This window comes from Ruditapes philippinarum, unplaced genomic scaffold, assembly GCF_026571515.1.
Source record: "Ruditapes philippinarum isolate M1 unplaced genomic scaffold, ASM2657151v2 ctg10484_1_1_1_1, whole genome shotgun sequence".
NCBI lineage: Eukaryota > Metazoa > Mollusca > Bivalvia > Venerida > Veneridae > Ruditapes > Ruditapes philippinarum.
Genome location: NW_026853106.1, coordinates 13,151 through 40,910, shown reverse-complemented (window position 1 = coordinate 40,910; position 27,760 = coordinate 13,151). Strand labels below are relative to the sequence as shown.

General features: G+C 31.1%; 1 protein-coding gene across 2 annotated transcripts; it reads left to right on the top strand.

The window, feature by feature from the left end:
• Positions 1 to 12,933: 12,933 nt before the first annotated feature.
• Positions 12,934 to 22,538, top strand: LOC132734103 (uncharacterized). Of its 2 annotated transcripts, XM_060720831.1 has the most exons (6): positions 12,934 to 13,105; positions 16,373 to 16,948; positions 18,033 to 18,191; positions 18,678 to 18,860; positions 21,045 to 21,114; positions 21,506 to 22,538. In XM_060720831.1, the coding sequence occupies exons 2-6, from the start codon at positions 16,850 to 16,852 to the stop codon at positions 21,541 to 21,543; spliced, it is 549 nt and encodes a 182-aa protein (XP_060576814.1). In that variant the 5' UTR covers positions 12,934 to 13,105; positions 16,373 to 16,849; the 3' UTR covers positions 21,544 to 22,538. The 2 variants fall into 2 exon arrangements, with proteins under 2 accessions (XP_060576814.1, XP_060576808.1); XM_060720825.1 differs by having other exon boundaries at positions 12,936 to 13,105; positions 21,045 to 22,538.
• Positions 22,539 to 27,760: the final 5,222 nt, after the last annotated feature.

The window sequence follows — 27,760 nt, the reverse complement described above, 5'->3', positions numbered from 1 at the left end:
GCTAGTTCCTGCTTAAGCTTTAATAAAAGCCCATGTTTCAAACTTTAAAGCACAAGACGTTAGAGGGCCATATTTTAGATGAAGGTTAAAAACGTATTAGGATTCTTTTAGATATGAATTAAATTTCCTAATAGTTGTTTACACGATTTTTTGGTATCAGATGCTTTGAACATAGTATAGTTTTTAATAAAATTCAAATATCACGAGTTTAATTGAAAAATATACTGCATTAATATATTATCATATCGACCCACTCTCGTAAGATTAAATATTCATTATCTACCATGCTATTATAATTAGCATGAATCTTGAAGTAAAAATATTTTTCAACAAGGATTATGGTTGATCTAATACATATAATTATTAGCTTTAGAACCTTCAAAACCTATATGAGCTGGCGTCATGACAAAACCAGCATAATGGGATTGCGACGAGCATGGATCCAGACCAAGCCTGTGCGTTGCGCTGTCGGATGCAATATCCATGATGTTCGCTATCAGTTTCTCTACTTATTTTAAGTTTTGTAAGCGAACAGCATGGATCCTGATCAGACTGCGCGGATTGCGCAGGCGGTCTGGATGCCATTCTGGTCGCAAACGCACTATGTTTGGTTTTGTCGTGACGCGGCTTATATTTTTAATTGCATAAAAATTAATTTGCTTATGTTCTTGTGCATTTTTCTGTTATTACAAAAGTAGGTTAAAAAGCAATTACTGCATCACAATTATTTTATATTTTAACTAAAGCTAAAAAATGTTGACGTGCAATTTTTCGGTATAACTTAACCCAATAATGTTCATCCTATTAAGGGTTATATATTTTTTTTATATTGTAGAAATATAGTTTCTATGAATCGTATATCTATTAGTTAATTACTTTACATTCAGCAGTTTTTTGGCGCCAATTGCACGTTGATCCTATCGGATAAAAATGAAGACAACAGTTCAAAAACTAGAAAAGATTAAAGAAACCATTGTTGATTCTGGTGTATTTTAACTGCTATGGGTTAAAGATTTGTTTATGAATGTGTCATTAAAAAGCTAACACATTTTAACTTCTTCATCAAGTTTTTTCATTATAAACATAAAATTAAGTAAAGAAAATTAAATTGAAATCATAAGATTATAATTAAGCTTTAACAATTTATGTATACAAAAAAAGGACAAAATTGTTTAAAAATTATCCCAGATTGACATATCTTTGACCTTTGTTTTGACATATGTCGGTTTGAATGTATTGTCGGCTGAACCATTAGACAAAGGAACATTAGTTACGGTAAGTATATTGAAAAGCAAACTATCTGATTCCAATTTAATTGCATTGTACAATATCCTTTGTTTGAAGTCTAATGGATTCTAACATAAATGAATATCATTATCAGTTTAGTGTCATCTAAGTCACTGGTGTCAGGTTATTGTTTGATTTATTCGAAGTATCGATTAGTGTTGAACACGCCATTTACCATAATTAGATTTCAATTTGATATATAAAAAATATTTTTTTATTGTATTGAAACAATCATTAATATGTATACGGTTTGTTTATTAAAGTAAAGGACATAAAACAATGTTTGAATTTTAATTCTTTTGTTACTACAAGAAATAAGAGCAAGGGCAATTGATTTCTATTTGTCGAACTATGTATTATAACACTTTTTGCTGACAAGTAAATGGTTTATTTTTCCAGTTTTAATACAAGTAAAGTCTGTATTACTTACGTGTGTATGTATCTATTCATAATGTTTATAGTCATACATGTACACACACCGAAAGGCCACTGTTGAGCACAACATTATATCACCTCCAAAATAATATTTTGTTTCTTAGAGACGAATATTGTGTATTTGGATAGAAAAAAAAACAGTTCCTTGCATATAATTTAAGCTTGAAACAGTTGCGAACGAGTGCTTCTTCTTTCAATAATAAGATAATGATAATAATTGATAATGGTGCATGCAAAAACAATTAAATGGAATAAAGTATGACTCATAACTGTCCTACGGTCAGCCTGTCTGTCCTAGTCAAGGCTGGGTTGAGTCCGTGATAACTTAAAATCAACATTGTATTAAAAATTTTCGATTCTTGTTTAAATACACATGATAGTTCATTTACTAAATAAAGGGCTACATAGGAGCTTTGGAAGTTATTTGTATCATTTTGTTGTTGACTTTGAATTAGTATATTCATGTTAAGAAACTTAAAATAAATACTGAAAACAGATCACAGTATATAGAATCAATATATGTTTGTATTTTAGATTCAGATCCATTCCTGTTTTGTAAAGCTGCTCAAGAAATATCACTTCATATAAAGTCCTTAGAAATATTTCAATTGCGCTTGTCTTGTTATAATAGTTTTTCATAAAATGCCTAAATATAAGTGAAGTTAAAAGACAGAGTTATCGAGCAAACGTTATCTTACGGAAACAATAAATACAATCATGTTCATATTCAATTAAAGTTGGTAAAACTTTTTAATAGATAACTATAATCATCACTTATTAAGTTATCCTAAGAAATAGTTATAACTGGTATTGTAAAAATACAATAAGATTTATGCGTAAGAGTATTTTAGTAATGTATATGTTATTGGTTGCTATAGCAGTTGGTTTCAGTGTTAAAAGTTTACTAAACATGATTGTGATGTCAAAATTCAAACCAAGATAAATATATAAAACCTGTATAGTACATAATCCGAATCTATAACATTTTCTAACATTTATTGCAAACTCTACTTAATTGGGTTGTCAAGAATGAGGAATAAGAAGAATGTGTCTTGCTTGCGACACATTTGGCTTTTTTTAAAGTAATTTTGATGGACTTATGTATCAACAGTAATACAATTTATTTTTTATGTTTTGTTTTGCTTTTGTGTTCTTTTATAATTGTCAAAGACCATCCTTTGCTGAAACCTTTTATAAACACCCCTTGGTGTTTAACTGTTTTAATGGTATCAATGTCAATGTAATTTATATTTTATACATGGCGTTCTGATTTCTTAGGAGCATTTACATATTAGCATAGCTATGTTTTTTTTTAAAGCAGAAGATAAAATTTTAACATATAAGATCAAAACTCGTAATACTGAGAGTGAGTACAATGCATATAAAAATCATTGGTATTTAAACCTACCTATGTAAATTAATCACTAATGTATTTGTTTCAAAGCTTTGTATCAATTCTTTTGATCCCAATGAGATCACTTGTAAACAATATATTATCGAGGTCTAGTTCAAACATAACTTTATATAATCAGAAATAATATGTCATAGTTGAGGTTCATTTGAGACGGATCATACAAACTGAAATTACAAAAAGGCCATACAAGCAATTTCATATTAGATAGATCTAATTTACATTGAATGAATCCAAAAACATTATGTATTGCATCATGCAATAACATTTAAACTATTTTTAAGATTATTAACATGTATAAAATTTCAGTTTTTTATAAGTTAGAGCGAATATAATAGAAATTAAGGCATAGATAATAATAACGAAAAAACATATACGAGTTTAAGAATTATCGAGTTCGATAATTCATGTATCAGCTAAGATTCAGTACGATGAGTGATTCATGTCAAACATTGCAGACTAATGAAGATATTGAATGAGTTTAGGGTTATATTAATTTAATTGAAACAGATTAGAATTAAAAAATCACAAATTTAATGCAGCACCTCGTCGAGAATAATATTGTTTCTAATTCAACGCATTTAATAATTTTTGTATTAATCTACAACGAATATAATATTCTATAATTATCACATATAATAAAATAAGAACGGTAAAAACTGAACAATAACGCACTAATAATATAAATGATAAACATAAACTTGAATGTTTAAAATAGCGCAAAATGACGTCAACACAAAGTGTTTAACACTAGTGTAAGTTCAGATCTAGTGTATACTCGATTTTTGATAAAATGGCTTTTAATTACACTCCTGCGCGGACGGTTTAATGTATAATAGGATAAAATTGACTTGACAAAACCATGTTTACAAATAAGCGATATACCAATTCAATTATGCAATAAAATTAATAAGCATCATTTAGACTTTCAATACACGAGGAAGATCGCGGTCTATTTTTATATTGTGAAATGTTCATGTTCCATAAAATCGTGAATGAATGAAATCTGTAAGATGTTTTTTATATGTTGTAGCGCAATTTGATTGAATTTTAAATAGATTAAGTCTAAAACAATTGCTTGAAGTATATTCAAATGCACGACTTTAGGTATTTTGATACTGATGTGAGAATCTGTTTTATGTAAAAAAAAACCACAAATTTCCAAACAAAGAAAATACAAGATTTCAACAAATGTAAGCTTACTTCGAACTTGTTATCACAATAGTTTATCAAAATCAACACGAGGTTGATACTAGTGTGTAAGCATTGGTACGGCGCAAAGATATATGTGCTACATCAATGTTTGAGCGTATTTGTTAACTAAATCACATCGTCCTTCCAAACAAGAAAGATAATAATTCGACTTTGCTTGAATGATATCAGAAATATATTTGTATATAAGCATAAATGCATTATGGTTCAGATAGTTAAAGTACATGTCACCTCAGTATTAAATGACCTTAAACTTAAATAACCAACCGTTAAGTAAAGATATTGATCAATATTTGAGCCTCATTAGTATTATCTATTGGATAAAATGCTCAGCGTTTTTTTTCAACCGTTAAAAGCAGAAGCAATATAAGTGAGACTGTTACATGCTTTAAGATGTGTTATGATTCAAATCAAATTAATTAACTTTTGTGTACTAAAAGAACATCCACTGAGAGTTTTTAACATGGATGGTACAGAGAATAAATATTTTTCATTAAATGTACATTTGATGAAGGAGTTCTAGAATCACACTATCTATTCGTGCAAAGTTCAATCATTCGCGCTAACTTGTTTTTCAAGAATATTAATTCAAATGGAATATAAAATGAACCAAAAATCAAAAAACGTTTACAAATGCTTTCACTCTAGGCAAATGAAAGACATAAAATACGATTGGAGCGAATTTATTTGGAGAAGTATATCTTCTTACTATGCACCTAGTCTAATCTGTATTAAATTGATACCCGGGCAGTATTTATGTAATAGAATAAATTATAAATGTTATGAATTTTTAGGGCGTTTATAAATACCTCAGATGGAACCTATTTAGACAAGACTAGAGTATATCTGTGGTAATTGTGTAATTTGAAACATGATCAAGGGATCACGATGTAAAAAAAGAAAGATTTGTTTCTAAAACACTGGACAATGGATTGAAGCTACTATCCCAACTTGTAGTATTTGACGCATAAATTAAATAACATCAGCAGAAAAAAATAATCACCACAGGCTTGTATATTTAAAAGGAATTAGAGTGAATTCAATACATGATCTTGTCTACAAACAACATCTAAATATAGTTTTGCAATGTTTATTAATGCTGTAATTTTCATCCGTTGCAACGTTTTATTTTTGTAAATATAGGCTTAAATTATAAAACAATATCCGTTAACTGGTTGCAAGCAGAATCCGTTGATTGTTGTAAGAAAAGTTTTTCATTGGTAGGATTTGTTCTTTATTCTGCAATCGACAATTATCATTGAAATTATTGTCTATAAAAAAGAGAAAAGGAAGAAAAATAATCTCGTTTCCATGTTAACGGGAAGCTGATCAGTAGGGTGTAAATTAATCTTGTCAACAAAAACAAAAAACGTAAAGGTCAATGTATATATCTACTGGGAACTGAATATATTGAGTATGTTAAATTAATCATGTCAAAAGCACTAGATTATGTTATATAATAGACCTGTTATGTAGTGAGAGAGATAGCTTGTAAAGAATGCCTGTACGGATAATCTACACAAAATAACAAAAATGAGAAATTTAAGATTCGAACCTCTTAGATAGCTAAACAAAATAGAATATAAGGATCCAAAATCTACATCAAAAGTAAGCTTCTTTTTCATTCCAAGCCACACAGGAAAATATCAATGTAATATTGCAGATCAAACTAAGAGCATTATCGTACTTTCAGTGAGTCCAAAAGTGATTCTCTTTAGATCAACATTCAGAAACAATACTAGAGCTAGTTGATTCTTTTTTTTTTTACTGCCACAGTTGCTTACTGACAACGAATCGTTGATTGTTCGGCCATTCCACGAATGGACAATAATACGATGAAAGTGGAAATCTCAATCAATTTGCAAATGAAAATGATAATCTTTAACTAAAACAATTTTCTTGTTGAAGTGGAAGTCAATCAATTTGCAGAAAATGGCCAAATTTGAAGATGAAACATAAAGAAGCTGTGTGTTTGCTGTCTGAACAGGGTACATAAAATCCCATGTAAATATTTGGTAATTTGTGTAATAGTAACGAGCTTTGATAATATGTAATTACAGTCAATAAATTTATTAGAGCAAATATTATACAACTTTCTATTTCAACAATTGGAAATAATCTCTTTCTACAGCAATACAAGGTTCCAGATGTATAATTTAAATTTTGAATGCTTAAACATAGGCATATCTTTCAATAACTTATTGCCGATCCAAGTCCATTTCTACTCCTCTAGCGATGACAGCAAGATGTTTCGGCGGTCTAGAGGGGAAAAATCACGCCGCTTAGTCTTAAAATATCGTGGATATTAAAGAATAGTCCCTCGTTTTGTTGTTTTTTCTTTCACAAAACGAATAATGATAAATACAATACAGATTCAATAGTTTGGAGCTGCAGAGATTAGTGATTATGTTCGCCTTTCAAGTTGATTTCAGTTCAGAATCATATGAAGTTGACTGTGATTAATCCCTGGCCATGTGGCCCTATCTGGGTCACAGATAGCCTTAGCAACTTTGAGTCACATAAGTTGACTTTATGAATGATTTCTTTTATATTACCGTGGGAATTTACTTTCCTAATTTTGGATGTTTAATCATTTCAAACAGTATTACATAATCGATTTCATTAGTGCTACAAATGGATTCAAAATCATTAAAACCATAATAGCAGATGTAGTTATAGTCAAACTTTGTAAAAGACCAGAGATTTCAGTACATTAACTGGAATTTAGGGCACATATATTACATGAAGCAACTCGAATAAAGATTTTATAATTGGTATTCTCAATATTATTATTTCTAATCGCGCTTAATTACACATATATTATATTTGGTATCATCGCGATAATACAGATGATTTTGAAAACAAGTTTAGTTTACTTAAATACAGAATCAAAGGTTAATTATGAAAAAGTACTATTCATTACAGTTAGCTATTTGACATTCTTTTAAGGATAAATTTATTGTAGCTTTGAATTTAAAATTAATTAAGTAATATTTGAAAGTTTGTATACACAGTTGATACAATACAATAAAAGTCTTACGCAAATTAACATAACACATATGTTTAAATAGTAATAATTATTTGTTATAAGACAATTAAGATAAAGCATTACTTTGCACGAAACATTTATATTTTTGTGTAACTAGCTAAAATTATGGCCATACTTAACAAACATTTATTATTAGTATATATATATATATGCAGATATGGGTTAAAGAGACTTGTGCAATTTATTATGCATGTGTCGAATAGAAAGCAACATATTTAACTTCTTCATAATAAACAAGTTCTTTCATAAAAGAAATAAAGGAAATGCATGATTATAATTTAGCTAAAAGAACACATAAACAATTTACGTATATAAATGTAAAAAACGACCAAATTGTTAAAATTATCAGATTGTCATATCTTTGACCTTAATTTCACATATGCCGGTTTAAATGTATTGTCGGCTTAACCATTAAACAAACAAACATTAGTTACGGTCGTTTTGTTACAAAACAAAGTATCAGATAACAATTTAAATGGCATTAAACAAAGCTTTTTGTCTGCTCTTTAATTAATTTTAAACGCAAATTAATATCATTATTAGTCTGGTGTCAAATGATTCACTGCTGTCAGGTTATTGTTTGATTTATTCAAAGTATCGATACCTTTGAAAACTGTCTGTACCAGTGAATGCCGGCTTGATTGCATGATAGGTTCAAACATTGTAACATTTAACTTAAGGTTATCGAATATGGTTAAAGTACAATTTTCATTTAAAATTGCTACACTGAAGGAGGTTTGATCATTAGTCGCATTTATTGGTCATATATACATGTATATAGTAATTATTTTTTAATTTAAATCAACACCTCAATTTACATTAAATAGTTCATTCATTATTTGTGTTAAATTTCATAGTTAATGATAGTCCGATGTAAGTTTTATCAAAGCTATTCGTGTAAGTAACATCGTTCAATATTTTGTTTTACAAGTATAAGCTAAGTGTAAATGTGATATCGGAGGATATTTCCTTTGATTCGTTTTACATTTCTCAAAAATTTTAACGCTTTATATCTCACGGAACCTTTTATATATATTTCTTCAGGAAAGACTAAAGATTGATTTCGACAGATATCATCCAGCCTACTTGTTCAATTTACTTGTAGTTCTCTTTTCATAACCTGTTGATTTGAACAGTCAATCTATTTATTTATTAAAACTGAATGCCAATTTTTGAAACCACTTTATTCATAAAAACTACTTGTAGTAAAACAAAACAGAAATATGATATATGTACTGAAGTGTTTATTAGTGTTATTTCTTTAAATAAAAGTTTAAGTTTTAAATTTGTTTTCAGAAAATCGACTGCTGGTCAAACGGTGAATCGATATAGGTGTATAAAACTTTGTTTTGTAACAAGCAGTAAACAGATGAGCAAATAGATTAAATTATAAAACAAAGATCAATATCTTATTTACTCCCATTAAATACCCGACTTCACAATTATAATATTTACAAATTACTACTTGTAGTTAAGCAAAATAGAAATATGATATCTTCATTGATTGACGTGTACGTTTTATCTGTAAATAAAGAAATCCAGACATGTTTGAATTTCACTGGTGTATAGTATAGAACAATGACTCCAAGGACAGTCAAAATGATCTTTAAAACCAAACATAAAATAGAAGAAGCAGTATGATCTAACTATAGGTGCAGGGCGCGTATCCGGGTATATGACTAGACCCCCTTGCCAAAGGCCTCTCTACATCCAAATAAAATATAAATATGAATGATATTACCAAAAAATAATAGTTTAATAGAAAATTAGTACATATATTTGCTATTGCAATATGTTTTATCACAATTGTATGTATATATACATAAATATGTCCGGGCTATAATTGTGAGGCGTTAATAAACTTTCAACAAGTTACATATTTCATTGATCTATGAATATATATATATATATATATATATATATATATATATATATATATATATATATATATATATATATATATATATATATTAATAGATCAATGAAATATGTAACTTGTTGAAAGTTTATTAACGCCTCACAATTATAGCCCGGACATATTTATGTCTGCTCAACATACAACTTGATATTGAATGAATTGTTGTTTTAATAATTCAACATAGGAAACATTGAACTGATAATCTTTCTGTAAAATAAATGCTATTTAAGCTTCATCAAAATATGATTCGCAATATAAAGAAGAACGACAGCAGCGACTGTAAAAGCCTGATATCTTTCTAGTTACATTCCCTACCATTGACTTCATCTTATTACAGATCATTCTTTAGGATAAGACTTTCATGTATATCAAACTCAAATTGACATGGCTCTTTGTGATCTTGCATTTATGGTCAAATTATTGAATTTTCACCGACTTTCGCCTTAATTGACAGTCACTGTAACTTGATAATTAGTAAATTAATTATCTTCATACTTGGACAAAACAACATTTTAAATAGTACTAACCATTTACAATCGAGGTTTCTTGAATAACTCTTCAAATGTAAAATTGATATGAAAATGATATTGCGTCCCTTTAAACGATACTTACCATTGTTTAACCTTTTGTTTGTTTATACATTTTACATAGACATGTTGAGGCGTAAAAAAAATAGATTTTTTAAATTTAGGAAAAGTCGTAGTCTAAAGTCAAACTGTTCGAAACAGGAAAATTTAAATACCAAACATTAAAGAGCTAAAATAATAAGAGAAAATACCAAAAAGAAACATGACGACCTACGGCCAGTGGAGTGTGTACAGGTAATTGATTTAGAACAAAAGAGCAAACTTGTTTTCATTCAAAAAATATTGACGTGAATTCTTTGTTAGTTTAAATACAATTGTTTATTATCATTTCAATATGTAATTAACGGCAAATGGCGTCTCTGGTATTCTCTGTGTATTGGACAATGTATGTCATGTCTATGTCTATAAATCATTCGTGATGACAAGTTTAACGTCTTTACTGTCATACAAAGTAAAGAAAAATTAAACAATAAAGTAAGTCATTGATAAAATCTATTGTCAGATTATAGTGACTACTTGTAATTCAATGCCCAGCATGACGAAAGAAAAGGATTTATGATAAATTTTGAACGAGTGCAGAAATGTTTGATTAAATAGAATCATAGATAGTGAAGATGAATACATATATCAATTTAAATCATTTCTGCAGTGTTCCTATCATTTGACTCTGTTTTAGTAATACAACATGTTTTTCACCCCACATAACTCACACATCTTGAAGAATCTTTCCTTCTTATAGCGAACTGTCCAAGGATGCTAAGAATATCACTTTCAAGTATAACATCTGGACTGTAAATACGAATTAAGGTGGAATGGTATTCTCTTTATTATATAGCTATTAATTCCCCTGTCTACTGACTCTCTTCGTGCTAAGAGTAAAACATGATATAGAAGAACAACTTCAGTTACATATGTTATATAGTGCATGTGTAAAAAGTATTGCTTAAAATTTAAAGTTCAGATTTATTTAAAAGAAAAGAGAGTATATGTCAGTGTTTGAAAATTTGAAATTGTCTGCACGATAATCAGTATCACAAATAATTATTAAGTATATTAGCAATCTATTGCAATATTCTGGTGTCCTGTCTTCTAAATTTATTTTTTTTAAACCGGGAAAGTCCAAATTAAAATTTTTGGAAAAGAGACCCCTCAAAAGGCTTTAAAAACCACCCAAAATTAAAATAAAAATTGCAGACCCCGAATTTTTGGGTCTGTACATGGGGGTTTAAAGGGCAAAAAAGAAACAAAACTCATCCCCCTACACCTTCTTGGGGGGAAAAAAAATTTCTCAACTTAAAAAAATAATTTCAAACCCCAAAGGCCAAAAATATAAAAACCCCTGAAGTAATTTCGGGGGAAACATCAAACGGTGCCACAACCCATTGACCCTGCTTTTTGTTGTTAAATATCTGGAAAAAGTAAAATTTTTTTGGAAAAAATTTAAAAAACCAGCAAAATTACTTTAAAAATTAAAGACTCGTTTTGTTTGAGTCTGTACATGAGGGAAAATGAAAAAAGTGCCACAACCCTCACGTCCCCTGAAAGTCGATTTATAACCAATGAACACATATGTAAGGGCATACTATACCAGATAATTTAACGACGCTTTGTTGATAGCACGTGACTTTCATTTACCAAAATAGAATTTAATCCTCACACTGAATGAATGTATTGAATAGGATACCCTCTTTGTAAGTGCATATTGACTGAACAATATGCGTAAAAATAAAAATTGTCTATTGTAAAATGAGGAACTAATTTGAAATCTCATATATCTATATATATATATTTATTTATTTATTTATCTATTTATTTATTTATTAATTAATTAATTAATTTATTTATTTATTTATTTATTTATTTATTTATTTAAGTAACATAGTAACGCTTAGTTCGTCGTTTCGGTGTTCATTTTCTATTTCATACCATAATTATATTTGTTTGTTATGAAATCACAAAATAAAGTGATATATTACAGTGTTACATGTACGCTGCATACAGCTCTCAACAAATATAGCTCCCCGGAGAGATTATGATGATTATATGGTGATAATGATGGTGATGATGATGATGATATTTATAATGATAAACGTGTTGATGTTTTTATGAAGAAGATGATGATAACGATTGTCGAGTTGATGATAACGGCGCATCAAAGCAGACAGCGATAGAAAACAACTTACTGGTTACTTATTGCTGGTTCAGCAAGGGGGAAAACGTTAATTCTAAAAATTAATAATTTATAATGATACATTTGTAAGTCATTTAAATCATTAGCTTATAGGTCATATAAATTACAGCAAATACGAATCGTAGACCAGAATTGAAATTATAAACTTAGAGATTTTAAAATGTAACTGTTGGTAACCATTGAGCATATAAATGCATGGGAGTTGGATCCATATTTCTTCATTTTTATTGTTAAGATACCATAGTAAAAAACAGGATCATTTTTTTTTTAAAATCGTATAATTTGGCAGAACATGATTGATAATTATATGAATAAATAAACAGATATGCGACTTGCAAACAGGTTCTTTTAAATATTTCTTAATTCACTCAATGTTTAATTTATAACAAAACTTTTATTTAAACGACAATGTCTGCAAAACAAGGTTATATTTTAAGTTTTGTGTATTTTTAAATATAAGGTCGTGACAAAGCAATTTAAAGAAAATCAAATATTTACACGATTGATATATTTGAACAAATAAAGTTTTGAATTATGTTCAATTAATACATGTCAGACAGCAAGCTTAACACGTTACATAAAGTTGGAAGATTGATAGCATACCAATATATTTACAAAATCAATTTATTTAATAATACACCATTTGAATGATTTTAACAAGCCAAACAGAAACATGATATTCGTCTTTCAACAACTATTTTTCTTATTCATTCATACGAACTATCTATAAATAGACCAAGCATTAAGGTAAGAGTTGTTAAATTTTCATTGGCTAACATGCAAGCGGTTTTTTGCAAATAATAGCATTGAAACTTTTAATTCAAACAACTATTTAAATTCAAGCAAGGGAGGCATATATTCAACTACATTCTTTAGGGGAAGATAGTAATAAGTTTTATGTGATCAAATGCACTACTGAGATTTAAATTAAAAACATTGTAAGATGAACATTGTGCACAATTTCGATATCACTTGATTCAAAATAATGTAAATGGATTAAAGAAGATACTTTACCGTAAGAAATATATTTTAAATCGTCTTATATATGTAGTATCATACATGTTTCTGTATTAGTCAACTAATGTAGTTATTTATTTGTACTGTATTTTCACATTTTGTAATCAGGCATACTTTTATACATGGAATTGCAGATGTCATTTTTGTTGAGTTTTCTGTATTGGGATTTTCAAATACATTTTCCCGTCGCTTTCGGTTTCCGAAGATAGACACATCGAAGCACACAACCACAAGATTTGTTACCAAAACTTGGTAAAAATTTAGTTATTAATCTAGAGATATGGGTCCTTTCTTTTACTATATGAAGAAGCCACTTTGCGTTTTATATAAACATTCTTTTTTATAAATATCACTACACGCTAACAGACACTATATAACAAACGACAGTCGAACCTTACTTCACTAAACAATTACAGAGATCAAACGCGTGCTAACAATATAATGATGCTTTTACCCCTAAAATCGATACATAGATAAACAGAGCACGTTAAGTCGAGATTGTATTTATATAGTTCTATATATATTCAATGGATAAAAGGAGGGAATCTTTTTTATTCCGAAAACATCATTATAGGCCTGGTAAAGCTTAAATATAAATAGATCTTATTAAAAGGTATTTAACACATTGAATATTAATGTGTTAGTTATTCATGGAATAACCTTATTACGATTGTCACGAGTCTTCACCTATGCCAGATTCAAAATGCGTCCAATGAACGTTGCCTTTGTCTTGTTGATCTTTATTCTCGATTTTAAGGACAAAAACAAAAATGTTTGGCTAAATTTTTTATAACAGGCACAAAAGAATAATCGCGATATTAAACATGCGTCAGAATAAACCATTTTTGTAGAGAAAACTCTGAATTTTTGCTTTTTAAAATCTAATCTAATTTGAACATTTATTATTAGAACAATGTAAAGCAAACACGTTACCTTCAAATATAGTTTTAAGTATATGCCATACTACAAGTCACATATCTATAACCACTTATTAAAGAGCACGTAAATTGCATGGGTCCAAAAAATATCTATAATATGACTACAACAATTATAACACACTATTTCACGCGAATATAGAAATTCGTTTAAAATAGTTTGTAATAATTGTTTTTTAATAATTTCTTTATGGATATAGTTTTACTTAAATTGCTCCCATATGTATATCACTTTCCCATGGCATGTCAGGACCTGGTTGGATGATTTCAGTTGAAAATTAAAACGTTTTACATCTTCATAACTTTTCATTGAATGACACGACCGTGTCATATCAAGGGTACGATGACAGTTATCGTATGAACACATATCCCGGTGTTTCTAAATTTCAAATTCCACAACTGTATATTTAAATGTTGAATTCTGATAAAACCGTTACAAATTGGAAGTTATCGATATGCTTCACTTACCTGTAGCGTTTATGGACAGACTTGCAATGTTTTGAATTTTGTCTTAAAAATCGCCCCGTATATTCAATCAAAGATGTTATTTTTTCGATTCTTGAGGACATATTGAAATTCTTAAGATAAATTGCCAGTTTTTGTTTATTTTTGTCTCTTTTGATTGACGGCTTACGTGTGATTTGATGGCTTAATAACCTACTATCTATTTTGCGGTTGTTTCCTAACCCCAAATGTATAACTTTTATATTTAAATGTTGAGATCTGCGTGCGTGTATGTGCGTGTGCGCGCGCGCGTGTGTGTTTCAAATTGTGTGGTAATGTTCTTACGCTCTAGAAGTTGAAATGCTGAAATGGACCTGGTATTCTTAGTTTACCTTTAAAATATCATAGGCCAGGTAAGTAACACACGTATGTCTGTTCCGCTCTTATTAAGCCAGTATATACCCTAGACCTGATAATTTGGCTTGTTATTAACAGAATATTAACTATGTACCAGAACTTTGCTAGAACCTAGAGCTTCAACGAATTTGTCAGTATTACAATAAGAAGGAAATAATGCTGTTCACTTGAATTTATATATCAGGTTTTATAAATTAATTTGCTGATTCCCAGATTATATAACTGTGTTCTCAACTGATGGAACCGAGTGTCATTAAACAACATGCCGCGTATCCTTAAAAATTGGAACCTTCAGAACTGTTCTCAATATTAACTCATCCGTTCTTGAAATTACAATTAAAGATGTTGAGAATAAAACAGAACCTTTAAAGGCAAATTAAGTCTCTCTATTTTAGAACATGCGCTAAGAGCATGTTAAAATATCCCTGAAAAATTATAGTCCAAAATTTGAAATAATTTTTATACAAGTACCAAATGTAAACAAAGTGGTATGTTATTTATTTTTAGTTCGATTGTGAAGGAAGTTTAACACAGTCTCGAATGCGTTCTTGGAACCAAACAGTACTGAACAATGAGTGTTAAGTTTCTTGTTAAGTTTTCCTGTTAAAACAATACTACACAATTGTTGTTAAGTGGAATATAGTGAAACCACTTATCATTAAACCGGACACTCTAATAAATAGATATAAGTTGACATGTGTTTGTTTGTTTTGGGTTTTACGTCACATCGACAAAGTATCGGTCATTTCGCAACGTTCCAGCTTTACTGGTGGAGGAAGACCTCAGGTGCCCTTCCGTGCATTATTTCAGGCACGAACGTGCACCTGAGTAGAACCACCGACGTTCTAAAAATTGTTATAACCAAGGGAACTATATCGTTCTCGAAATCCATACCAATAAAGTGAAATAGATAGAGTTATACCCTTTGTTAAAAAATTTTGAAACAGAACTTAGAGTGGCTTATAGATGAACTAAACTGTCAGGGTTTATTATGATTAATCCTCTGTATCATTTTTGTACCAGACACCTTTTGAAATCTGATACCAGACAGTGCATGCAGAGATATAGAAATTATTTCATTGATTTTGGTGCAAATTCGCAAAGTTTAACCACAAAAACATGCAATTTAAAGTGGTAATAAAATGAATGTTTTATTCAAATAATTGAAAAGCTGTTTTTGATTGATATTTATTTGGGAAAGGTACGCATCTTGTTTGAAGCACTGTTAGACATGTCTCAATGTGATCTAGTTATTTAATTCTGTATTTAGGAATGATGCCCATATAAATCTCAGGGAGGGATTAATATTACCAGCTTGTAATAGTGACAATGCCTTCATTGTAAGTCAAAGGTCACGGTCCATTAACTCGGCCAAAGTTTCTTGGCATAGAACTGTTTATGTTCAGTCGTAGTTTAAATTGGTTTTCCTTGTATTCTACAAATGTAGCTAAAACTTATTATTTTTCTAGAAATCATGATGGCGCACGAGATACATTTAAAGAACAACAAATACCGACAGTGGGTCAAGGCAGGCCTAGGCTTAGGTTACCTGAAAGAGGGACTAGCACCATTTTGTGATGACATTGGAAAACAGCACCACAAAGATATTATAAACCAAATTCAAGTAACAAAGACGCCTAAACCAACTATACCATGTGGCGTCTGTCAGATATCTACTCTCCAGCCAGACCACGTCCGAATCTCAAAAGGAATATGTCCACTCAAGCAAGATAAATGTAACTGTTGCTTTCCAAATAATAAAAAAAACATGCCCAAACAACGTGTGTGGTGCCATCTATGATAGCATTATACAGAATCATGCATCAATACCACCTGCACCTTTTTGGAAAAACAGCGATCCCCATGATTGGTCCGTTGACCCATGGAGTATATGTAAATGTTTTATAAATGCTCCTGGGTACAAGGACAAGACGTCAGCAGTCGACATGGACTGCACAGGGTTATTACATGTTATCATAAATAACAAATATTTTCATAATCATATTGGATGCAATGTAACAGGACCAAAAAATCTTTTTTCAAAGGTAAGTCCTTTTGTATACTCTTTATAAATGTTTAATTTTGTTGAATACTATTATCATAAGAATTAAATCGTTACTGCACCAAGGTGACGATAATCTCTTTTATTTTGAGAAAGTTTGATACTTTCTTATTGAATTTAAATATAATTAACCCATTACTGCATTTAAGTGACGTTATGTCCATAAATCCATGAAGGAGATACAGTTATTTTGCCAGAGTTACAATTAGCCATAATGATTGAAAATTTGTTATGTAACACATTTTATTGTGATTAGGTATAACAGTTTAAGCTAGCCTTAAAATTGACCCTTGAGTCAACAAACTGAACAGAAATTTTGATCAGCACTTGAACTTAGGGTTTCACATGTGGACAACTTCAATATACCGTTTCCGTTCTTTGCATTTTTGTCCCCAACCTTTTCAAAAAAATAGCGGGATCTAGAAATAGACTCCGCTTGTCTGTCTGTCCGTCTGTCCTTCTGTTACATGTCATGTCCGGTCAATAATTATGTAATTTATCAAACTACTTTAAAATAACTTGGCAGAAATATTTTTAATAATAAGACAATGTGTCATGCGCAAAAGCGGACCCCTACCTCCAAGGTAAAGGTCTCACTTGGTAATTAAAGGTCAACACTGTCTATGAGAGGGTGTATGTCATGTTCCAATCTATAACTTTCTTATTAATGGAGGGATTTTGATAGTACTTTATACAAAAACATTCAAAATGAAAAAAGTATGTGTTCTGCTCAAAAACCAGTCGCCTACCACCAAGGTCAAGGTCACAAATGAAGATCATTTTTTAATGTATTAATTACTACTGGCATGTCCAGATCTAGCATTGATCCAATTTTGCACTGAAAGTCCAGATCATATCTCAATCTTTTTAAATAACACAATTATGTGTTTCATGTAAAATTCTCTAATGTGGGGGACGTTTGTAATTATGTTAGAAATTCTTGTTTTTTGTGTTTGAGGTATATTGCTTAACAGCTTTAATTTTAACTAAGTCCTGTTTAGTCTCTTTGTTGATCACAGCATAGTTATGTGTGTATATTCGACTTGGATTTGTTTTCCATTTAATAGGTACGGCAGTACAGAAATGAGATTTTTCACTCCAGCAATATGGAGCTAGAGGAAAGGGTGGCAAACGCATACATTGATGATATGATAACAGTTTTACAGGATGGAAAGGAGCTTCTACACCACCAAGCTGCTCAACAAGCTGTCGGGAAACTCCAAGATGTAAGTATAAATAGTGAATTACGTGTATAAGTTTGAAAATCTGAAGAAGTTTAGTTATGACTTAAAATATCACATCTTTTAATTCCAGACATATTATTATAATAAGGGTAATTGAAAAAAGTGCTCGAAGTTGGTTGTTTTATCATAGTCCTTTTTAAGAAACAACCGCCTTAAGTTAACATACAATGATAAAATCAAATAAATATGAAATATATATGTCTTTAAAATATTAATATTAGATGAATATATTTTTAGATAAAAAGTGAAGTAAAAAGCCTGACTATCAGATATATTTACCACACATCATGTTACAAAAGCGAATTCTAAGTCCTCAGAAAAAGTACGAGAGATGAAAAAAAACGACAATTTAGTTAATTTTGAAATCAAGCCTTATCTTATATAAAAATAGTTAGGTAAATAACATAAATCAAATAGCTGCAACTTTATCTCTGATAGAAAATTTACCAAAATTGTTATTTTCATCAGTTAAAGAATAAGGACTTCATTGTTACTACGGAAGGCTTTCAAGAAATGCTTAGACAAATTAAAGAAGAAATGTCAAAAATTCTGAAATCAACAGAAAATGCTGCAACTGATTTGAAAGAGGAATATGACGAGCTTAAAAATAAATTAACGGACATTGAAAGACAGATATCCAAAGGAGAAGAGGTAAGATTTAAAGTTACTATTAAGTTTGTCCGATTGATATACCAGAACATGTACAAGCAAAAATGTTTAAATGAAACTAATGTTTGTATAGTAGAACAGTAATATTAGCTTGCGCTCAATAAAGTAAGCAAGTTTTGGTGTTCTTTTGTGATACCCGTTGTGTGTTGTTATCCACATTTTAATAATAAAAGTAAATGTAACTGTTACTAAAGATAGACAAAAGTGATTTCACGACAGTAACTATAGAAAAGAAAAATATATTGTAATAAAAGTTGAATGTAAGAAAGCTTATGAAAAGAAATAGCAGGGCATTGATGTGGGACCCGGCAGGTTCGATGATAATGTCACTATTTCGTTAAATGGATAATTTGTTTCTGGTATGAAATTTAATATTATTGTAATAATCATTTTAGCACTAATGTAACAAAATAAAATATAAAACGAGTTCAAATTTTGTTTCGTCTTTTGTCACTTCAAAAAGTTAAGATGGTTTGTATGGGTATCAGTCACCTTTAGTGATTGCTCTAATTGAACAGGTTTGTTTCATAAGTAAGTCTCAGAGCTAACAATTGATACTAAAAATATACATGTATTTTAAAATGAATGAGGTATAAAGCTTTGGTATTACAATGTATGTAACATGATCTAGGGGTCCTCTTCAAAAGATGTTAAAATGATGCCTCTGCTGTTAAAATTGCCATTGTTCTAATGTCATGGAATTTCCTCATAATTTTTAAGCAAACATTGAAAATATATAATCTAAAAATCCCACGGTTATAGGATATATATTTTAGCACCAAACTGTACCAAAATTGTTCAAATTATGACTCTTGGTTTTTAAGATTGACCCTGCCGTGGTTGGCCATGTGTTTTCTATTGATGTACAATATACATGTTAAGTAAAAGTTTGCGATTGACTTAAAAAAACTCGTTATGGGTGCAAATGCAATCAAGCACTTTGGATGTTTTCCAGAGGGGGAAGCTGTACAGCTAGCTTATGGAACGTCGGCGGTTCTACTCACATGCCCGTATGTGTCTGAAATAATGCACTGCTTGGCAACTCTGATCCCCTTTTATTTAGTTCCGCCAATTGTTTTCTCGTTCAGGGAACCATTTCACCATTAACATAATTAAATGTTGAATTTTGCTTAAGCCGGTGCTAGTGGGTTTGAACGGTAAATTTCACTTTAAATTACCACACAGGAATAGGCTTAATCAAATCAAGCCTGCCACATTTACAATTTTGCAGTTTTGTACGTCCTTTATGGATTCTTTATTTCTGTCTGTTTTGGCACCTGAAGTCTTCCTCCACCAGTAAAACTGGAAAGTCGCTACATGACTTTTACAGTGTTAGTGCAGAGTAAAAACAAACCATATTATCAAAATGATCTTACTCTCAAACAAAAAGAACTAGAGCATAGACATTTGACATGAAACATAAACTAGTACGCCTCTACAACCCTAGTTGAAGCGAGAGGGTTTTAAATCTAAAGTATAAAAATAATCAAAAGTCTTTTTCGCTGAAACAACCATTGCTTCTCAAGGTTGTGAATACATCTGTATATGAAATAAAAAGTGGGTACATTGTATATTGATAAAAAGTGACATTTACCTCCCATTTGACATTGACCTTATTAGGACTTTCACAGTCTTTGTCAATTTGTTTTATTCTGCTTAAATTACAGTAAGTTTGTAAGACAGATTTGATTCATACTTTGACAAAATACACTTGTGACAACACCAAGTGGATACAATTTTGATCTTTAACTAATCTTAACTGTTTACAGTAAATTTCAACATGTCGGCATAAACCATGCGATAGATTGTGAACAACCTTTGCAAACAAATGATCCTATTCTAAACATTTACAAATTGATATGAGTCAGATGAATTTCTTAAGAAAGTTAAATAATTTTAATAAAATGTATGTGCAATTGCACCAGAAATGTCGGGAAAATTCTTCTTCAGGAATAAATAATTCGTCCGTAGCAATAAAGTTGATTTTCTATGAAGGAAATTAAATTGTCTCAGTACTAAATCAGTCATATTTCAATTCGATGTTTTTGTGATAAGTTTGAACACTGTGTGTAAGACAGACTGAAAATACCAATATTTTTATACAAAACACATTTATGAAAGTTACCGAATAAAATACAATATTTGTTATCATTATTTCTGTTGTAGGAGAAACAAAGACTCAAGGAAGAAGATTCTTCTAAACAAAGAGAACTAGAATATGAAAAAGCTAAATCAGGTATGCTTATATCTCCTCTCCTAATGCAAAGCGGTCTCCGTCCGTGTGTGCTTCCGCAATAGCAAAAACAGGCGAGGCGCCATCAAAATGTAAACATAACAAATGAGGAAAAATGATAGTTCGTTATAAAACAATAGAGTAAAAAGCCAATGACACTCTTAAACAAAAATAATAACAAAGGAAATATACCATTTTCCTTTTTCAATCGCCTGTGTATTTGTCCGTCCTATTTGTTTTAGTAACAGTAACATTTACAATGACCCCAATGAGTTTCAAAAGCAATCCCAGCTGGGGTCTTGATTGTAGGCTTGCTATATGCCAAGTTTGATATTTCATTCCTACTTCTAATTAATGTCCGAAATTATTTTACATTTGTTTTCGTAATAAATAGTGACCTTGACCAAGGGTGGACCAAAAGCAATATCATGATTAATTTTGGGTTATGGGGCTACACGTTTTTGCACGGAGATGCCAAGACAACAAGGCAGCAATCATTGTTGACAAGCTAAAACAAACCATTTCTAGCAAGACGTCTATTAAGTCTGTATGTTTAATAAGCATACAACAATTATGTAATTAATATTTTTAACCATCTGAATCTCATTTACCAATAAGTCTGACACTTAAATGTTTTTAATTTTACTGCAAAAGTGCATATTACACTGGATAATAACGGGGCATAAACAGTTTATATAAATATGTTTATTAATGGCTTGGATATTGTGGTTTATTATCACCAATGCTACTCTGGGACATGTGTTGCAGACTTTAGGAGAACAAAGATACGAGACAACGCCCTCTTGTTTATTTTGTATCATAGATGTAACATAGAACAGATTTAGTGTTAAATTAGCTTTAGCTAATAAACAATGTTAATCACATATATGTATATGTTAATAAAACATACAGAAGAACTAGAGGTCTAGTTATAAGTGTGTTGTTCAAGCTTGACTGCAGTCACGCTGACTTGCATATTTATTCCAAAACGTCATTGTGTCCATTTTCCAACACAAATCTTGGAATACTTAACTTGCGTATCACGACAAGAATTAGGTAAAATACAATCGGCCAACATTCTGACAGCTGATTTTGGAGCCATGCTTTCTTCTTTCTTACATTTTGTCGATTCTGTGCTTAGAAGTAGAATGATTTGAAAAGTACCAAGGTATCAAGAGGAATCTTGGAATTCTTTATTATAATGAGTGAAACAAAATACATTAACCTGAAATGGTTATTCAGTGTGGCGTTTCTTCTCTACATAAACATTTGTAAAATTGGACAGTGATTGAATACTATCAACGATGTAATCCGCATTCTTTGCTAAATAATGCAGACAAGCAGTTCTGTATGCCAATACATACAACTTTACGTTGTAGTTTCTGATAATGGACATATTTGGTTTATACTTGGACAAACCAAAAATTTGTGACACCACCAACTATGTTAGTTTTGGCTTTAATCTGTAACTTCGCCTTTTGCATGTGTGAAAAAGGACCAAGGACACTTTTAAGTGTGCTGCTAGAGTTATGTCCCATTTTCACAGGGAATGCAGGTCATATTTTTTCTCAATGAATAACATTCATACTTGAACACAACAACACTCATAACAATACTTTAAGTTGACCAGTCTGCACTTGACCCTCAGCCATGAGTCAAATTGTTGAATGTTGCTTGATTTTAGATACAACTGGCTATTATTTTGTAATTCATAAATGATTTGTTTATATGCATGGACACAACAATCCATAGGAAAAGAACTTCATGTAGACCAAATGATAAGGACTTTCCCTCATGAATGACTTTGACATTTAAGATCAAATCATTGATTGTTTCTATATGTTTTTATTTCGCTATGAATTTGTTATTTATGAATGGATTGTCTCCAAACATAACAATTCTAATCTTTGATATTTGCTTTTAATTCAATTTCCTGTGTTATTGTTTAATATTAGGATTTTAGTTGAACAGTTATTACAATTAATAATTAAAATACATTATCTTTAAATGCGCAATGCGACTAAACTGCCTTTCAGTTGTGTATTTTTTAAAAATCCTAGCGGTCAGACCTCCATTGACTTACACTTGTGGTGAATTCGAGATAACATATCTTCATATAAATTGAAATTATTGTAATGAGAGCTCTCTTTCCTTTAAGAGTACATATTGTGTATAAATTGCTTGTGTCGGCAAGAAGGATGTAACGGTATATATAGCTTGTGTCTGCAAGTACGATGTACGGTATATATACATTGTGTCAACAAGGAGGATGTACGGTAAATATAGCTTGTGTCAGCCAGAAGGATGTATGGTATATATAGCTTATGTTGGCAGGTTGGATGTACGATATATATAGCTTTTGTCGGTTAGTAGAATGTATGGTAAATATAGCTTGTGCTGGCAAGTAGAAACGGTGTACACATGTTTTTGTCGGTTAGTAGAATGTATGGTATCTATAGCTTGTGCTGGCAAGTCGAATGTATGTACGGTATATATAGCTTGCGCCAGCAAGTTGGTTGTACGGTATATTTAGCTTGTGTCTATAAGAAGGTCGTAATGGTATATTTAGCTTGTGTCGTCAAGTTGGATGAACGGTATATATAGCTTGTGTCAGCAAGTCGAATGTATGGTATGTATAGCTTGTGTCGGCTAAGAAATTGTAATAGTATATTTAGCTTGTGCCGGCAATTTAGATGTACGGTAAATATAGCTTATGTCATCAAGTAGAATTTATGGTATATATAGCTTGTGTCAGCATGTTGAATGTATGGTATATATAGCTTGTGTCAGCAAGTTGGATGTATGATATATACAGCTTGTGTCAGCAAGTTGGATGAATGGTATATATAGCTTGTGTCAGCAAGTTGGATGTATGGTATATATAGCTTGTGTCGGCAAGTTGGATGAATGGTATATATAGCTTGTGTCGGCAAGTTGGATGAATGGTATATATAGCTTGTGTCAGCAAGTTGGATGAATGGTATATATAGCTTGTGTCAGCAAGTTGGATGTATGGTATATATAGCTTGTGTCAGCAAGTTGGATGAATGGTATATATTGCTTGTGTCAGCAAGTTGGATGAATGGTATATATAGCTTGTGTCAGCAAGTTGGATGAATGGTATATATAGCTTGTGTCAGCAAGTTGGATGAATGGTATATATAGCTTGTGTCAGCAAGTTGAATGTATGGTATATATAGCTTGTGTCACCAAGTTTGATGTATAGTATAAATAGATTATGTCAGAAAGTAGAATGTACGGTATTTATAGCTTTTGTCAGCAAGTTTGATGTACGGTAAATATAGTTTGTTTCAGCAAGTTGGATATATGGTATATATAATTTTTGTCAGCAAGTGGGATGTATAGTATATATAGCTTATGTCAGCAAGTATTATGTACGGTATATATAGCTTGTGTCAGCAAGTTGGATGTACGCTAAATATAGCTTATGTCAGCAAGTTGGAACAGTGGTATATATAGCTTTTGTCAGCAAGTTGGATGTGTGGTATATATTGCTTATGTCAGCAAGTAGAATGTACAATATATATAGCTTTTGTCGGCCAGGAAATAGTAATGGTATATATAACCTGTGCCGGTAAGTTGGATGTAACGGTATATATAGCTTGTGCCGGCCAGAAGGATGTATGGTATATATAGCTTGTGCCGGCAAGTTGGATGTTACAGTATATATAGCTTGTGTCGGCAAGTAGGGTGAATGATGTATATAGCTTGTGTCGGCAAGTTGGATGTATCCGTATATACATGTAGTCACAAATAAATTTGACCCATTTAGTCGACTCTTCCGTTAACGAAGGGATAAACGTTGGCTGTAAATCTGATGAATGCATCAACTGCCATGTTTTTTATATCTTAAGTTTATCTCAACCACTATATTACGTTTTCATGACGTTATTAAAGACCCTTGTTTAATGTCCATTCGGACCGATAGACTAAATATGGCGTTTGGTGGTCTCTTTGAAAAGGCTTGCTAAAGTGACAGTGCTCCTAATAATATAGGATATTAAAATTTGACAAAAGGAAGGTGCCGAAGGCATGACGTATTTATCGATATAAGGTTTATCTTGTTTTTATTTCTAGCTCAGAACTTATACTGTACTTCAATGTCAGGTTTTAAATAAAATGTTAAATGTTTAATAAAATGATCAAAACTTTTATATGTAAACTTAAATCTAAAGTTATACAAAGCTGACTGACTTTTGTCTTTCCGGTACGTCAAATGAACTTCAACGTAAAATCCTGTATTCAAAATCCTCATAGCCGAGATAGACATATCACAGAAATCATATAGACCAATGAATATTGTGTTCAGAGTCAATAAATATTGTTTCTCCTGTCATTAAACAATAATTTACTCGCTTTATACCGAAATTGTTTGCTAATGTTAAATGAAATGATATGATAAATATTCATTAAAATAACGTTCTGAAAGTTGCTTTCATATTTCCACATGCACTTCGTTGTCTTGGTTTGAAATTGTACGCATTATTAAACTGAAATCATAATTTTTTAAGTCAGTTCTTTATACAGTACGGAGGTCTGCCGAAAAATCTGCTTGCCCGTACTTAAATCTTATTTTCCACCGGAAGTTGACATCAGCGCTCATAACAATGACATGATGTTTGTTTGTTTGTTTCATTTCACGCCTTTTCCCTACACTATTTCAGTCATATACGCGGGTAGTTTCCGAACCATCGTTCCTGCAGAGTTACACCAGCACTAGACTACCTTCCTCTGCGCTAAACTACCAAAGCATCTCCCGGGGATCGAACCCACGCCAGAGAAGTAACTGGATAAGAAGTCATTGACTCTAACCCCTCGACCATGGAGGCGGTGTTTGACATGAAGTAGCAATCTATAGCAATCTATAGGTTCCAACATGTATCAATATATTAAGCCGACACTGTAGTCAGTTTTAACTTTTGTTGTTCTGGAAACTGGTCAATGTCAAATTATTTGTTGAAATTGTCATTACTTTGTTATTTACGTATATGTTAGTGTTTATTAAGTAAACTTGTGACAATAGAATACATAAAAGGAAGCGACCGTGGGTCCTAAATTGCTAAAAGGCACATTATGCCTAAGAAATCAATACATTTTTATTCTTTAGAAATATCAAACATGTGTTTAATAATGTTTTTAAAAATGGATTAAGAGAATGTAAGATATTCAACAATTGAAAAAGTAGGGCTGAACTTTCAGTGATATGAAAGGAAACAAAATGTAAACAAAGTAGCATTTTGACTTACATACAAAATACTTATTCACTTAAAATACCATTTGCCAACGAAGAAAAATAAACAAAATTTATTTAAGGAACATATGGCAAATGAGTATTTCCTTTGGAAACTGTAACAAGATACCAAATATAAAAAACAATTGAGAAAAGAAAATTACAGAATTTCTAAGGGATAATGGGCCTTTAATAAAAACGAACTTACGTAGTGTTTAGCCTTGTTGGGCCTGCTGGAACGCCTTCAACCTATAGTTGTTTACAATACGATGGATGGAGTTAAGATAGCACTGTAGGAGCACATTTGTCTCGGATCACATTTGTCTCAAGAGGTGTGACCGATGTGCTCGTAAACATTCACATTTGCGACAAATTGGAAATGAGACAGATATGTCCGACACAATAGAAAGGACAATCGAAGCACATTTGTCTCACATTCTTCCATAAAATTCTAAAAACAAGTAATGATTATACTCTTTCGTATACCGGTTACTATCCAATGTTCTGTGTTTTCTGTATTTATTATACGGTTTTTAGGTCACTTTCGGTAAAAAAAACAACAACTTTAAGCCCCTCCATAGGAGGCATATATTAACCATAAGTATATCCCTGTTCTGCATGTAACAATGATAATTTCTACCAATGCAGTGTCCAGAACCAATTCTTATCGTTATTAATTGTGACACATTTCTATCTGATAATTAAAGTTTTATAAAGCAACAACAAGGTATTATCTGCGGTTGCATAGAGAGAACATGGGATTTTCTTATCTATAATGTGCGCATTGTAGGAGCACATTTGTCTCGGAGCACATTTGTCTTACGTAAGACCAATGCTGTCGCATTTGTCCCACATGAGACAAATGGGACCTCAAATGTCTACCCCAAAAAACTCATTTGTGTGACAAATGTGCTCCGATCAAGTTTTTTAAGGGACAAGAAAGCACATTTGTCTCATGTGTTTTTAAGGGACAAGAAAGCACATTTGTCTCATGTCATTTTTTATGAATTATTTGTCACATTATTCCCACGGCAGAAATTCTTTTTTTGAATCGAGGTTCGCCGTTTTACCTTATGTGAAGTGTAATCATCAATAGGTTTGCTTATGCTTTCTTTATGAAAACCTAAAGTGAACTATTAATCAAAATATCTCTAATTCAAGTAACTGAAGGCGTACACTGAAACAAACTAAATCCCGTTCACGATGGTACAAAGGTGACAGCGCGGTCACACGATGTTACGTTGATGAAAACGCGATGGTGCGATGGTGAAAACATAATGGTACGAACGTGAAACAACGATTGTACGATGGTGAAACAACGATTGTACGATGGTGAAACAACGAAGGTTCGATGATGAAAACGTGATGATACTATGGTGAAAGACGATGTTACGATGG

Bases quoted from the DNA above. Each gene is read 5' to 3' on its own strand.
- LOC132734103 (XM_060720825.1), top strand. From the start codon at position 16,850: ATGGACTGCACAGGGTTATTACATGTTATCATAAATAACAAATATTTT. The intron at 16,949-18,032 runs GTAAGTCCTTTT...TCCATTTAATAG, and splicing joins CAAAAAATCTTTTTTCAAAG to GTACGGCAGTACAGAAATGA. The intron at 18,192-18,677 runs GTAAGTATAAAT...TATTTTCATCAG, and splicing joins CTGTCGGGAAACTCCAAGAT to TTAAAGAATAAGGACTTCAT.